General features: G+C 38.4%; 1 protein-coding gene across 1 annotated transcript in view; it reads left to right on the forward strand.

The window, feature by feature from the left end:
* The window catches only part of tnfrsf21 (tumor necrosis factor receptor superfamily, member 21), a 45,446-nt gene extending 29,502 nt beyond the window's left edge, over nt 1-15,944 (forward strand). The window contains exons 5-6 of the mRNA XM_072251503.1: nt 11,693-11,900; nt 14,541-15,944. Coding sequence (XP_072107604.1) covers nt 11,693-11,900; nt 14,541-14,770 — 438 coding nt within the window. The 3' untranslated portion in view covers nt 14,771-15,944. The remainder of the gene's footprint in view (nt 1-11,692; nt 11,901-14,540) is intronic.
* The last annotated feature ends 771 nt before the right edge of the window (nt 15,945-16,715 follow it).

A 16,715-nucleotide genomic window follows, 5' to 3' on the forward strand; every position in this document is an offset into this window, starting at 1 on the left:
ACAGGTTATAGGTATGATATGAAAAATAAAACTATTTCAGTGTTAAATAGGATAAGTACAATATTCCTCCAACCAGCAATGAAAAGATGCAATTAAAAGCAAATTTGCTTTCTCCCAGAGCTGTGGAAACTTGTTTTGAATATCGCCTATCCAGACATTTTGCTTGCTGCGTTTGACTTTTGCTTGAACTATGATAATCACTCGGCAGCTCAACAACATTCTTGCAATGTGGTGTCAACATCAGTCACATTCACCCCAAATGGTTTCTGCAACCTGATGGTTGACAGTGATAAATGTTACTAGTTTGCCTTTGCATTTGTGTGCTGAGCAAACACATACAAGGTTCTTAATCGATCGAGTTCCAGTTAATCTAGAACATTTTCTTCAAAACCAATCCAGCCAATGTCACCATGTCAACATTTTGAATGCCTCTCAGGGGTAATTGTGACAGTTGCATCGGGAGCATCACCTTGTGTCTTATTTTCAAGGTACTGGGAAGGCATGTTCAAATTTCTTTACATTAATACTTAAAATTTATTTTCGGGGTAAATGAAGTCTGTCAAAAAGATTTGAGTTTGTGAAGTTTTATTGGATTTCAGTTTTAAAACATTTCATTAATTATTTGTGAAGCTGATGCACTACTCATGTAGGATCAGTTCACAGCCAGGAAGCAAAACCGACTAGTACACTTCTGTAGCACTTCTACTGAATGAGAAGCTATTTTTTAAATGTATTTAACAGGTATTGTTTTTCCCCTAAACTCCAGGTAAAGGATGAATGCAGGTGCCAAAGACAGGAATGCATTTCAATAACGCATTTCAAAAAGGTCTTTGTCACCTAATAGTGATCTGATTTCCTCCGACTTGTGTTTTAAGGTGAAAATGAGAAATTGATAGTCGTGCCATTCACAGCAACAGTAATTATCTTGTCATTTCAAGGTACTTAAAACATAGAAAATAGGAGCAGGAGTAGACGAACACCCCTTCAAGTCAGCTCTGCCATTCATCATAATCGTTGTTGATTATCTGAATGCAACACCAAGTTGTTCCTCGTATCCAATTGACCCCTCAGTGCCTTAAATATGTAGAAGTATCCTTGGGTGTGGGTATTGTGACATGGATGTTGTCCATGTCATGAAGGGCTGCAAATGAAGCTGAACTCTGATTACAAACTTTCCAAAATAAAAGCTATTTGTTAATAATTCTAAAGGTGCAGTTGAACCTTATGAATTCCTATAGTGATAGATTGGGTCTGTATAAATGGCTTTCACATAAATAACTGGGAAATCATGACTGAGTCAATTTACCTGAAGGCTCTTTGCTTTGACCTCTTGCCGTAAGCTATATTTCTTTGCAGCATGAACTGCTGCTATATCTGTTTGAATGTAAGTTTTCCCATCTTGGCTTTTATATTAAAAGGAATTATGTGGGTCTTGCTTTGAAGTATCCTGGACACAGCATAACTAGAGGAATACCATTTCTGCTAATTGAAGGCTGAAGGGATGCTAAAGACTTCCAGTTTCCATGCACAGGATAACTGGACAGAAGAAATATCAACATGTACAGGAACGTGGTGAATAAATATAATCAGAGCTGTTTCTATAGTAGGTAAACAGTGTCATTGGGATGGATGCCCAGTTTCCATAATAATTATTTTTCTGAATAGGCATGTAGGAAAATGTTTATAATCTCTGCTGTTGAGGTGATTAATCTTGAAGCTGAGGTATCTCAGGCAGCCTTGGGTGTTTTGCACATTTTCCAGGAAGAGTCCCTGGAGAGTATTTTGAGTATTAATATACGTATGCATGACTTGATAGGCTCTTGATTAAATATGTACTGGTTTACCTCATAATAAGACCAACATGTGTGCTGCAGGTGCTTGTGGTGCTGTACATCACAAGAGCCTGAGTCTTTGCATTGAAGGAATAGGAGGCTTTTTTTGTATAACTGATCCTTTTGAATTTGGTCATTTATTGAAAAGAATGATGTGAATATAAGGCATGACCTCAGAATCCAAAGACGTCCCTTTAGGACAGATGAGATGTTTCTTTAGCCAGAGTGTGGTGAATCTGAATTGTCACAGAGCAGCGGAGGCCAAGTTATTGGGTATATTTAAAGTGGATGTTGATAGCTGCCTGATTCATACGGGCATCAAAGTTTATGGGAAGAAGGCAGGAAACTGGGGTCGAGAGGGATAATAAATCAGGGCCATGATGGCAAGGCACAGCAGATTCGATAGGCCGAAGAAGCAGAATTAGGCCGTATGTTTTATGGTCTTAAATATTGCCTTGATAAAAGTAATAATGAACATGTAAGGGGTTAGTCAATAGTGAGCCTGCAGATATGTCAATAATTTGCTAGCTGGTAGCCAGCTCATGAATTTCGAAACATGAAAGAGGCTTGACCACTAAGAATAAACTGGTGCTGTTTGTTTAACAAGTACAATAATGTGCCCATTTTCAAGCCTCCTAATTCTCAGCAGGAAATTCAATATGTGGCAGTTCAGTGTGATTTTTGTTGGCACTACAAACTTTTCTGTCCTACTTTAAAATACCAAAAAGCATCAACAACAGCAATGGTCAGTATTTGTTTTTTTTGCAGCCCCTTTGGTCTTTAAATTAACATTAAACCACAAGATAAATGAACAAAATTAGGCCATTTGGCCCATCGAATCTGTTCTGCCATTTCATCATAGCTGATTCATTTTTCTTCTCAGCCCCAATCTCCTGTCTTCTCCTCATATTCCTTTTCTTGTTTACTTTGACTGTTGCCGCTTGCTTTAATTCATTTTTGTTGACCATGTTTCTACTGAAGCCAACTTTTTTGTACAGTCTGTGATTTCTGCCAAGCCGTTCCCATACCAGGACACAATGCTCGTACCTACAGCTGGGCCTTCCCATAAATGTGAAGACAGTGTCACCTTTCAGGATTTCTCTGTACTTAACACTCCCCTTGCTGAAGTCATGGGGAACAAGCCACAGCCATAGGAAACCAGAGAGACCACGAGTCGGCAGAGAAGTCTTCACCCAAGATTTTCCCTTCCTCAGTATACTGGATCTCTTGTTTTCAGTATGGCCTTTCTTGAGGAGGCATTCTTGTACACGTTCAGCTTCAGCAAGGCGGACCTCACTAAAATTTCTAACCATAGCTGCAAACTGGCATGCATGCCAAAACTGAATTATTTTAGCAGGCTAAATTAAAGATTATTCTTGATTTATAACCCCCAGATCAATTCACTTCTGTTACTCAATTGTTCCACATCTCATGATTTGCCTTTCAGTGCTACATAACGGCAGTCAGCCACAGTCAAACGAGGAGGGAAGACCATATTTTTTTTCAGCCTACTAGAGTAGTCACTGGGCACCTGAGTTTCTTCAAAGTGCAGCCTTTCATTGTGCTGTCATTTTACACCTTTTCCAGTCCTTCCTGGCACTGTTCTGTCAATGGCACCTGAGTGAGTGCTGCCTCCTGTGTTCTGTTTCAGCCCCTTCGAAGCACTCTCTGTCCTTTCTGCCACCGTGGCCTGTTCTATGAAAGCAGCAGCATTCGTGTATTTGGCAGTTTTGCTGGTAATGTTTATGAATATTCATTGAGAGCTGGCTGTCACGATTGGACCTCTAAGATCTTGCAAAAATCAGCAAAGCAGCCTGTTCTGAAACTGACCCTATAGTATTGTTCTAGGAACATAATTGATTACTATTTATGGAGCAGAATAAAAATTTGAGACACTTTTATTTTACACCATTAAAAGTAGTAAATGGATTTCTAGACTAGGGTAGTCCATTTATGACTTACTGACCTGAGTCTTAAGTGACTATTTTAACTTCTGGTCTCCTGCCTTGCTCCGGTGAATAAAGCCACTTTATTTGCAAGACTTGAAACTGAATTGAACACTTAACATCCCCTGCTTCAGATGTTTATTCTTCCTTTTGTAGGACATGAAAAATCTGGTCTCTTACTTAAAATTTTTCATACTTATGATGTTTGTTCAAAGAACTTTCTTTTCGACTTTCTCACTGTCCTTATTTTAAGTTGATGGTTTGCCAGCAACATTTTGGTCTATTTATATCCAGTTTACTACATTGACAATAGATTATGGACAGAAAGGGTGTAACAGGCATTTTCTATCAATTAAATGTCCCTGCATGGACAAGTTTAAGAGATTAAGAATTCTTTAACAAACTAATCTTTAGTCTGTGTAAAACTGCAGGCCATTAAAAAAAACTGATTTAGACTCCACACTTAAGAGAAAATCTGCAGACGCTGGAAATCCAAACCACACACACAGTGCTGGAGGAGCTCAGCAGGCCAGGCAGCATCTATGCAAAAGAGTATAATTGACGTTTTGGGCTGAGGATCTTCATCAGGACTGGGAAAATAAAGATGAGTAAGACTTAGGAGTGGAGGAAGAACCACAAGGTGATGGGTTAAACTGCGTGTGGGGGGTGGGGGTGAAGAATAGAGCTGGGAAGTTGATAGGTGAAAGAGCGACAGGGCTGGAGAAGGGGAAGTCTGATAGGAGAGAACAGAAGGCAATGGAAGAAAGAAAAAAGGGAGAAGCACCAGTGGAAGGTGATGGGCAGTTAAGGAGATGAGGTGAGGGTGAAAAGGGACTGGGGTATAGTGAAGGGGGGGGGGCATAACTTGAAGTTTGAGGAAGTCGATGTTCATGCCATCAGGTTGGAGGCTACCCAGACAAAATATAAGGTGTTGCTTCTCCTCCTCCAACCCTGTATCTCTTTCACCAATTTCCCAACTCTTTACTTCACCCTTCACCTTCTAACTCTGACTCCTCATCTTTTTTTCTTCAGTCCTGATGAAGGGTCCCAGCCCAAAAAGTTAACTGTACTCTTTTCAGATGCTTAGACTTCACACTTATAGTATTTTCTGTGCCAAGTATGTTGACTGACAGAAATACACTTGCCCTGGTGTTTTTAAAAATCTGAAACTGAGCACCTTTGGGGATGGGTTTAATTGATGATTACTGTGCAGATAGCATAACTTGCGTTTCATATGTTTTGGTGGTGAGACAAAGAGATCCCGTTTCTTGATGCTAAGTGGTGCTACTTAAGCAAAAACATCTTGCAGTTTTGCACTGAACATGGATGTCTTTGTCACAAGCTGCAGTTTATGTACTTATAAATGATCAGTGCCATTAACCCTGATATTTTTGTTACATTCAAAGTTGTACATTGTCAAATGCAGCCCATTGGGTAAGATGGGGACTGTTTTACCCTGCATCCCTTAAGTTCTGAAATATGGAAATACTTGCTGGTACAAGTCCCATTTTTATTTGTTAGCCAGTGGAAACAAGGGCTTTCAGATCAAAAATTAAAGATAATAACTGAAGGAAAACCTATTCACTGAAGTTGAGTGGTGTAGTAGTATGATTATGTTAAAGTAATGACTTTTCACTGGAGCCATTTTGCTTGAGCTTTTACAATGTGGTATTGTATGTAAGAACTTTTATCCATTGGTTTTACAATTGAAGATGACATTTCCAAAGCCTCAGATCAATTATCCAATTTAAATGCTGACTAGTGGCTGCATAAAAGCATTGCTTTCAATTTCCTGCTGATGTGGGAACCATATAGTTTAATTTGTACTGAAAACAAGGAAGCCATTTCTTAGCTAATATGTGTCTGGCCTCTTATTTCCCTGTATATGTGAAAATGTATATAAAAGTCAACTTTTAAGGCCATTTCTTCTTTGCTTTGTGTCTGGAATAAATAGGGCCTCTCTCTGCTCTCGGGTAACACCAGGTGGACAACACACATCAGTAGGAACAAAACCAGCAGTCAGATTTTAAACTAAACTAAAATAAGCCTATTGTTTAATCTCCATGCTAAATGCTAGAATATGGTGTTATTTAGAAATGGGACATGGCATCCTGCTGAGATCTTTCAGTGTTTCTTGTGTAGTTGTATTTCATTTATTGTCATAGGCATACATGGGGGAAAATGCCATGAAAATTAGCTTTTTACATAATGTGTTATCAAATTTAATCTAAATAATACAAATAATTCTGTTTTATTAGTAGTGTTCATGGCCTATCTGCTAATGAGAAACTAGTGAAGGTGTCTTAAAATACTGCCTTTGTCTTATTTTTCTCATGACTTGACATGTCCCTCACCATCATTTCAGGCAGGTGATTTGGAATGGTTGCTTTAGCGGCGATTATAAGCATGGACCATTTAATACCTGCAACGTCTTCAGCCATACTTTCCCACTCGGCCTCGCATGATATTAGTCTCTGGCTGGTGTGCATTCTGTTGGCAACTTGATGGGCATATGTTGGCACTGCAAATAAAATTAAGCTCGAAGGAAATGCCAGGGTGAACTGCTCAACCAGTCATTGGGTTCATGATCATCTGCATCAGCCCCTCTATTTTCCTGAACTTTCACTAGACCCCTTGATTTCCCTAAAATCCAGAAATCAGTCTGTCTCTGTATTGAATTATTTAACTGGGTCTGTAGGGGCTTAAGGATTTGACGCACATTTGAGAGGACATTTTTTCTCATTCGTCTATTTTACAGAATCCAGACCTGAAGTGATAATTCTGTCAGAGAATAAGTATACAGTATCACCACATTGAATAGTATCACTGTCAATTAAGTGAATTTTGTTGTACAGCATAGTGTCATAGTGGTTCTAAATTACTATTATGGGTTCCTATTTGCTTTAGGATAATGATGTGAAGTTCACTTCCCATGAGCCAAGTTTAGAGATTTGTTTAATGCCAGGTTGACTTTGATACTCGTATTTTCTTTAATCTGAATTGAGTGGGTGGTCTTGTGGGGGGAGACTGGATAATCTAGACTTGACAGCTGAAATTTGGCATGGGGGACTTGGTTGGAACTCAAATCCTTCAGGTTCTTGTTGGATCCTGGTGCTTGGGATCCAAAGGTTCTTTGTAAGTTAAGAATGAGGCATAAAACTTGCTGCTTATGATTGATGAAGTGTTAGAAGAACAAAAAGATGAGGAGAGAAGCATGGTGAGAGGTGAAGAAAAGTGCAAAGGAAGAGAGCCTAAAGGAACGAGAAGAACAAGGGTGGTCTGGTCTGAAATTCCAACTGATAAATTGAGAAATTAAATAGCCAGATTCAAGGAATTTGATAACCACCAAACAAACAAGGACATTCCCAGAAAAATTAAGAGGCAACTGTAACCTCTACAAAACTCACTGAGTAATTACATGTATACAGGTGATTATATAAAATGCAACTAGCATAGGAATGTAGAACTACAAAAAAATAATGAAGTGGACAAAGCTAACAGTCTTGACATAGTGAATGTGGAGAGTATGTTTCAGAATCAAGTTTAATATCGTTGGTATATGTCGTGAAACTTGTTTTGTGGCAGTGGTAGATTACAGTACATAAAAACTAAATTACAGTAAGTATATATTTTAAAGTCACGAACTAATGGTCATTTTTTAAAAAAGTGTTGCAGTTTTTCTCCCAGAAGGCAGTCTTTGAAACTTTTCCTTATTGTTGTTGGGAACAGAGTCTTTAAATATTTAAGGTTGTTGAGATGCAAGCAGAGTGAAAGATTATCATGGGTAGATTAGACTATGCAAGTTGAGGTTGAAATCAGATCAGCCATTATCTTATTAGAAAACAGAACACGTTTGTGACCCTGGGTGACCCTCTGTTTTTCCTGATTTGTGCATGTTTGACCGATTAACTTAATACAGCCGGTGCTACTTGTGCCTTGGGGAGACTTGTCATCTTCTGGTGAGTGCTGTGATAACATCAGAATCAGAATCGGAATCAGATTTATTATCACCGGCATGTGTCGTGAAACTTGTTAACATCTGGTAGTTATTTCCTTTTCATCTAAATATCTGAGGAAATTGAAGTTCTATTGGAAAATTTTGTTCATGAAATGAAATATTGTACCAACTTGTAAAGTATACCCACTAATGTTGCCTGATGTCACTTTTGTAAGGGGATCAAGTAGGCATTAAGTTTAGATCCAGAATCAATTGTTGTTTTTTTTTGAACAGCAGTTTGCTGACTAGATGATTCCTTGTAATTTGTTGCTTACAATTTGGAGATATCCTTAAAGGATGGAAAAAGTATTTTAAAGTCCATTAGACTATTGGTTGTGGAGTTGTGCCACATTGAAAATAAACTGGGTCACATTTGTTTTGATACAGCTTCTACCATGAGCTGATTTGTTCATCTAATTAATACTATGGTATTGCTGCTCACTGTATAACTAATTAATTAATCCAGTCACAAAAATGCATTGCACTTCTCTGATATTTTAATCAGCTTGTTTTTTTTTTGGTTTGGCTGCTTGGCTTAAACATTTTGCTTATTAATTTGTTAGACAATTTGCTAACTGACTTGGTTATAAAGTTTTTGAAAATACCAGTAAATAGTTCAGCCACCTTCAGTGCCTCCTGCACTTGTCTTCAGTGCTTTTAAGTTTGCAAGTTGACATTCACCCACTTCATTGAAGCTTGGCTGGGCAAATGATGCCAATCTGCTGTGGAGTGGAATTATTTGAACTTAATTCCAAAGAAGCTGGCATCCGCAACAGACTGAGTTCAGTGGTCCCGTGTTCGAATCTGGCTGCCTCTTTACTTTCCATCCATGCTGGGTTGAGCATCAAGTTAGCAACTCAGCCTCTTGTTTTTTTTTAAAAAGACAAATGCTAAAGAAATGGCAAGATTGCCACCCGATGCGCCACAAGGCGTGGACAGGAATGACCAATAATACATAGAAGGCAGTATATGATCTCTCAAATACGTTGTGCATAAACAAAATGAAGCATTAATTCTGTTTTGAAATAAAGAATTTAATGTAACATTGCTCAGTTAATTTTTGAGACACAACTATATTTAGTTATGTGATAGTGTTGCAATAAACGTGTTCTGTTATCTGCCATATACAATTGTGACTCTGCACAGAAGCCACTTAAGATGATCTGCAATGAGCAACCAGTAGTAATTATCAAGCTTTATGATAGTTAAGTGGCATTTGATATGTTACACTTCCAAAGTACTTCAAATGTAACATATATTGGTCTGTAGAAGGAGAGTCAAGTTTTTTATATGCTGATACTTCACAATTTTGTTATTGATCTAAATCTTTTTTAAAAAGCCGGTGATTTTTTGTTTATCAGGAGAAAACACTGAACAGCATCTCCGGTTCTTTTCCTATTTCACATTGTTTAATCTGGTCTAATTGGTCTGTTTTCAAAGGTGATCATTTGGAATTCTAATGAAAGATTTTCAGAATCAGGTTTATTATGACTGGCATGTGATGTGAAATTTGTTAACTTAGCAGCAGCAGTTCAATGCAATACATAATCTAGCAGAGAGAAAAAATAAATTAAAAATAAGAATAAGTAAATCATTTGCAGTATACATATATTGAATAGATTTTAAAAACGTGCAAAAACAGATGCTGTATATTTTTTTTTAGAAAGTGAGGTAGTGTCCAAGGGTTCAATGTCCATTTAGGAATCGGATGACAGAGGGGAAGGAGCTGTTCCTGAATTGTGTGCCTTCAGGCTTCTGTACCTCCTGCCTGATGGTAACAGTGTGAAAGGGGCATGCCCTGGGTGCTGGAGGTCCTTAATAATGGATGCTGCCTTTCTGCGACACTGCTCCCAAAAGATGTCCTGGGTACTTTGTAAGCTAGTACCCAAGGTGGAGTTGACTAGATATACAACCTTCTGCAGCTTCTTTCGGTCCTGTGCAGTAGCTCCTCCCCCATACCAGACCGCTGTCTGAATGCTCTCCACAGAAGATCCATAGAAGTTTTTGAGTGTATTTGTTGACATGCTAAATCTCTTCAAACTCCTAATAAAGTATAGCTGCTGTCTTGCTGCCTTTATGACTCCATCGATATGTTGGGACCAGGTTAGATCCTCAGAGATCTTGACACCCAGGAACTTGAAACTGCTCACTCTCTCCACTTCTGATCCCTCTGAGGGTTGTTATGAGGATTGACATTTTATCATCTACAGTGTCTTTTGTGCACTAAATAAATGACCCCCTTTTTTTGGTTTGTTTTGAATGAAACCTCAACTTCAGTAAAAAGCATTCTTTTTCTGACAAAGATGTGTTTGTACCAGGGAAGGTGCAGAGGGGATTAGGATACTGTTGGGGAAATTTCAGTTTTAAGGAGAGTTGGTTTGCTGTGGAGTGGATGAGACTGGGTGGTGGGGGTTCTGATAGATGTAGGCAAGGTTATGTATTTAGGGTAAATTGTAGGACACTTTCCCCCAAAGAACTCTCTAATTCCATAGGGATGAGATCTGAGGAGGAATTTTTTTCACCCAAAGGGTAGTTGGAATCTGGAGCACAATGTATGAATTGAAGGCTTAAGAATCTAGATAAGGGTATGCATAACTTTAGTTTTGAAGACAATGATCAAGTGCTGGTAAATAGGCATGGTACAGATAGCTTCTTGACTGGCGGAATGACTGACTCTGATTTTTTTTTACCATCAAATGTTATTAAAGAGTTGTGGCTCTCCGAAGGATTGCTGTTTGTTTCAGTTTACCCCTGTTTTTTCGAATTGAATTGTCCCTATCATGAAAATATCTATAGACCCACCCCAAATGTTATGTCATTCTAGAAACCAAATGGTTAACTAATTACTCAATGAAAGCTGATCTCTAGTTTCTGGAGTGTGCCACTCCCTAAGAGTGGTAAAAAAACTGAGTTAAGGTTTTAATTGTTTTCACAAATAGATTTAGTTGTCTGAATTGCTTTTAGACCAGGGGTTCCCAACCTTTTTTATGCCACGGACCCTTGCCAGCCATAATCGGGAAAAGGGTGTTGTATCATTTGGGTATCTGACAGTTTATCATCACACTGGGAGAAATTCTCAAGCAATCAACCTAACTTTCAAATTTTTGAGCTTTAGTAGACAAGGTCTTTTAAAACTAGTTTTCTGTTTGGAAAAACAAATCTCAGTTTCCTCTTGAATACTGTGGTATTTAAGTGAAAGGATAATATGCAAATGTAGTTCATCCTTGTGCTTTTTAAAAATGAATTTAAATTGTTATATTTGAGCCATGAATGAACAGAATGAGAATTAGATGTTGTCTCTGTATAGGTAACATATTTAAAATTGTTATAACTGGTGCACCATCAGTGTATGAATTGTAAAATACACACAACAGGCAATACAGATTTTATCATTGTATTTTAATAAGCTAAAATAGCTTATTGTAATAAATTTGCAAGACAAAACTTCAATGTTACGTTTATCACAATCAATGATGTTGAGGTTTTGTGGAATATCTGAAAGTCATTATGTTTGATATTATTCCAGCAATATAATAAAGTTTCCATCTCTTGGTACTGTCAACTGCTTTTGGTCCTGTGATTGAAGACAAGTTTTCTACCTGGTTCATGGGGAGGTTGGAGATGCACCTTGTACCTCTTCATTCCAGAGCAGAATTGGCAGAACATAGCGTCATGTCATAAAGAGAAGGAAATCCCTTCAAAATACAAGTTTTGAAAAGCAAGTTTTTTAAAATGTAATCGCCTTTGTGAACTTGCAACTTCTGTTGTGGAGCAGTTGTTCAGCATATTGTGTAGCTGCTAAGAATGTGCAGTACTTATTATCTGTAGATTTGCTGTCTACATCTGGTCAGCTATTCTTGTTTTGACCAATTTAATTCAGTAAACAATTTTACTATTGTCTCCTCCCTCCCCTCCAGCTGGACGTTGAGAAGCTTGTTTTGACTCCCAGCTGTAAAAATGGTCTGACTCCAAATCCAGCTGTTCCCAACACGACTGTTGAGCCATCTCCAGCTGATAAGACAAAAGTCTTTTTTGTTGATGAATCAGAACCCCTCCTTCGCTGTGACTCAACTTCAAGTACTTCATCTTCAGTTCTTAGTAGAACTGGTTCCTTCATTTCCAAAGGTAAACAATGAATTTCGTTTTTAATTGGTTTTGAAAATTTTTAGTCACAAGTTGTATGACTCTCATTTGGTTTTAAGAGTACTGAAATGGTGTTTTTTTAACTTCTGCCTACTTAGTCATAGTACCATAGGACAGTGCAGTACAGAAAAAAACCCTTTAGCCCATCTAGTCTGTGCCCAATTATTATTCTGCCTAGTCCCATTGACCTCACCAGGTCCATAGCCTTCCATACCCCATGTGCCAAACTGTTGAAATAGAACCTGCATTCACCACTTCTGCTTGCTCTCCACACTCTCACCACCCTCAGAGTGAAGCTCCCTCCTCACCTTGCCTGTAAACATTGCACTTTTCATCTTTCACTCACGACCTCTCGTTCTAGTCTCACCCAATCTCAGTGGAAAAAGCCTGCTTACATTTCCCCAATCTTTACCCCTCATAGTTTTGTATACCTCTGTCAGATCTCCCCTCATCCTATGCTCTAGGAAATAAAATCATTTTGTATTGTAATCTTATCTTCAAATTGGTCTGGAAATACCAATTTATTTTTTATTGACTTGCAATTAAAGTTGCAGGTGAATAATAGAGAGATAACTTTATTGATCCCAGTGGAAATTAGTGTCACAGTAGCACTACAAGTGCACAGGTATAAATATTAAAAGAGAAGTAGAAAGAAAAAATAAGTTGTGCCAAACAGTCTAACAGGAGGCAGTCATCACTTTCCTGGCAAAAGGAGGGGAGGGAATGTCGACTCAGACCATGAGAGGCCTGCGTCGGGCATTTTCATGCCTTACAAGGCGCAGATTGGAAGTCTGTGTGGGGCGCCACTCCTCGCACAGACACTAGAGCAACTTGTGGTTAAGTGCCTTGCTGAAGGACACAAACATGCTGCCACAGCCAAGGCTCGAACTAGCGACCTTCAGATCACTAGACAAACACCTTAACCACTTGGCCACGTGCCCAACACAAAAGGATAACCCATTATAGAGCCTAATGGCCGAGGGTAAGAATGACCCTATATAACGCTCTTTGGAGCAGCACAGTCATCTTGGTCTGTTACAAAAGTGCTCCTTTGTTCAGCCGAGCTGGCACGCAGAGGGTGAGAAACATTATCCAGAATTGGCAGGATTTTTGTGAGAGTTCTTTGTTCTACTGCAGCCTCCGGTGTATTCAGTTTGACTCCTATAACAGAACGAGCCTTTCTTATCAGTTTATTGAGCGAGTTGGCATCACCTGTGTTGATGCCATTGCTCCAGCACGTCACCACATAGAAGATTGTACTGGTGACAACAGGCTGGTAGAACATTGTGAGTGAGAGGCCTGCATACTCCAAAGCACTTCAGTCTCCTCAGGAAGTAGAGGCAACTCTGGCCCTTGTATACAGCCTCTGTGATGGTGCTCCACTCATTTCTGTCATCCAAGTACACCCCCAGGTGCTTGTTGGTCCTCACCACATATGTCTTAAAATGAAACTGTCACTGAAGTGCAAAGTAAATTTATTATCAAAGTTCATATGTTACCATATACAAGTCTGAGATTATTTTCTTGGGGGCATACTCAATAAATCCAATAACCATAATAGTCATAGTCATACTTTATTGATATAATAGCATCAATGAAAGACTGCACCAGTGGGTTGGATACCCAGCATACAAAAGACAAACTCTGCAAATATTTAAAAAAAGAAAGGAAAAAATAATAATAAAAATAAGTGATAAATATCAAGAAATGAAATGACTGTGATTTCTATCCCATTTTCTTCCAACATTTACCTATGTGTCAGCTGCTTCAAAATTACTGAATATTAAGAATATTTCTGCTGCAATTTAATGTATTTGTGGGGATACAGTCTGGCTAGGTATCAAGGTGACTGTAGTTTATACTTCGGGAATTTGCTGTGATTTTTGTTTTTGAGCAGCAGAATTTATGCATGAATGCCAGTTTCTGAATGTACCATTTAATTAGCCAAGGAATAGAGTGAAACATCTTATTAATTGAACCTTGGCAGATGTTTGAAAAGAAACTGGTGAGCTTAGATGAGCCCCATAAGTCAACAAAGAACTGAGACCAAGTTATTTCGAAAGCTTGTATCTATCCTATTTAAGTGGCAAGAAAAGATTCACATTTCCATGGGATTGTGGTGAAAAGTCATCATTCTGAGATTTTTTCTTTCATGCTTTTTTCCATAGATATGAGCAGAATATTTCCAACCCTTAGTTTTCAATTCAGATTTGCAGCACCCCTAGTACTTTGTTTTGGGGACTTCAATTTGCTGTTGCTCCTATGTTAGGCAGGAAACTAGAACAGCTGAGATAGGCTCATTCTCATGGCTCTGGAGTGGTAATAGTTGGAAAGCCAAGCCAGTGGACATTTAAGGACAGCCAAAAATTAAATGCCTGCAATCTTTTTCCCATTCTCAAATACCTTCTTGTTGCCGTAAAATTAGAAAAAGGAAATTCCATGGGCTTAAATTCACACTTGAGTTGATCCATTTAGGACGATGGAAGTCAAGTCGGGTGGAAATGAGGGGGGAAAAAAACAACAGAAATGCCCAATATATACCGTGTCTATTTGGGAAATATTTGGATGGAACTATTAAAATTTTCAATAGAATTAATATTTCTTTTTCCTTCACAATTGCAGAGAAGAAAGATACCATTTTACGACAGGTACGCTTAGATCCTTGTGACCTGCAGCCTATTTTTGACGACATGCTTCACATTCTTAACCAAGAGGAGCTTGGAGTCATAGAAGAAATATGCCATGCCGAGGACAAACTGGACAAGCTCTTCGAGATTGTGGGAGGCAAGAGTCAGGATGCCAGCCAGAAACTCCTGGACTCTGTTTATAGTCACCTACCTGATCTCCTCTAATCTCATGTGGCATTGTACATGATTAGTCATACTTGGTGATAATGGCCATTCAGTGCCAGTAGTCTAAAACAAAGCTTGAACTTGCTCAAGCTGTTTGGGGCAACGAGCTCCTCAAAGTGACATTCTTGGGTCATTCACATTGATCTCTGGAATTTGAAGTTTGCTTCCACTGAAGCATGGCATCCGCCTGGCATGCAGAAGCCAGAAATTTGGTCAGCCTTTCATTGCTTTTTTAATTTTCATTAACTGAAATGGCATTCCTAGGCAAATTGTGTGCAATTTTTAATATTCCATCTTGCTATATTTAACTTACATGGGATATTATTATGTACCTGTGCACTAACTTTTAAGCAACTCTAGTAAGATTGGAATAGTGATGTCTTCTATGGAACTTGCTTTGATTTTTAATTTCTAAATGTGCTAAACTTTGAATGCTAATGGTTCTGCTTTAAATGCTAAAGTCATGTTTCATTTTATTTTCTCAGCTTCATTAGTTAGTTTTGGTTTTTGCTGTTGAAATGGCTGCAGAAATAGCTCAGATTCATAAAATCATACACTTGGGGCTTTAACAAATAACATACTACTTGAACCAAGCTGTTGTACTTGTGTCCTTTCACACTTGTTTTCAGCAGGTTTCTTAAACGGTAATGAAATGAACATTAAGAACTGCTTACTAGGATGCCATGGTGATTCTGGGTTATTGTATTAAATTGTTATAGCTGGTAGAATGCTGTTTGTGGGAGAAACTACTTTTCCAAAAGAGAATCTTGAAATGCTTCACCAGTTGGGATGATATAGCTGGTTATATATCGAGCAGGACTGGTGCTACACTGCAGAGGTTTTCGCAGCTTTAGTGGTACTAATACGATCACAAAACTAGCTGCAAATGGATAAAAGAAAACAACCTATTTTTAGCACAATGGTCAGCAAAGATGGAGAAGGAAATGCTTGTTTTGGTATTTTTTTTTAATCTACTTAGAACATGTCTTACTGGTTCAGGGTGATACTAATTTATTCAGGGTACAAATAATTGTGTGTTTATTACTATTATCTGGTTGAAATCATGAGGCATTTAACTTCACTGATTATATCACTGATGTAAGCTATTAACATGGTACATCCTAATAAAAGTTCAAACTGCTTTTTTTCCACAATAAAGTGTGTGTTTGTGTGACATTTTTCTGAAACTCATTTTTCATGCACGTTGTCATTTGAGATAACAGGACGTTCTGTACAAACCCAAAAGGACCTTTTGATCATGAAAGGATATCAGTCCACTTATTCTTCATTTTTACCACCTCTTTCTTGATTAAATTTGTTTTGCATTTTTAAATGGTGGTAGGAAGATAGTCAACATGCTTTCTATCTGGCCAATGTTGTAACATATGGTTAATTGAGTTAGTCACCTTTCTGCCATCTTTCACCAGTCTAGCCATTCTCGCTGATTTCTAAGTAGGCATTTTTGCCCACAGAACTACTGCTTGCTGGATGTGTTGTTCATCACACCATTCTCTGTAAATTCTGGAGACTTGTGTGTGGAAAATCCCAGGAGATCAGTAGTTTCTTAAACCACTGCGTCGGGCATCAACAATCATACAGTGGTCAAAGGCACTTGGATCACATTTCTTTCCCATTCTGATGTTTGGTCTGAACAACCAAACCTCTTGACCATGTCTGCATGCTCTTTTTGCATTTGAGTTGCTGCCATATGCTGGGCTGATTTAATATTTGCTATGGATGCCAGTGGTAGTGGCATGTCCAGTTCCAACCAATGCTGATCAAAATGATGGTTACTGTTTTATTAGTCTAATTGGTCCAATCATATCAACAATACACCTGCAAAATCAGTGCTGAATCTGTCTTTTGTGTGATAACCATGAAAGTTTAAAACTATTATCCATTAAGTGAGGTCTAAATTCACAGAAGTACAGCCAGGTATATGCAT

Source organism: Mobula birostris, chromosome 2, assembly GCF_030028105.1.
Source record: "Mobula birostris isolate sMobBir1 chromosome 2, sMobBir1.hap1, whole genome shotgun sequence".
Taxonomy (NCBI): domain Eukaryota; kingdom Metazoa; phylum Chordata; class Chondrichthyes; order Myliobatiformes; family Myliobatidae; genus Mobula; species Mobula birostris.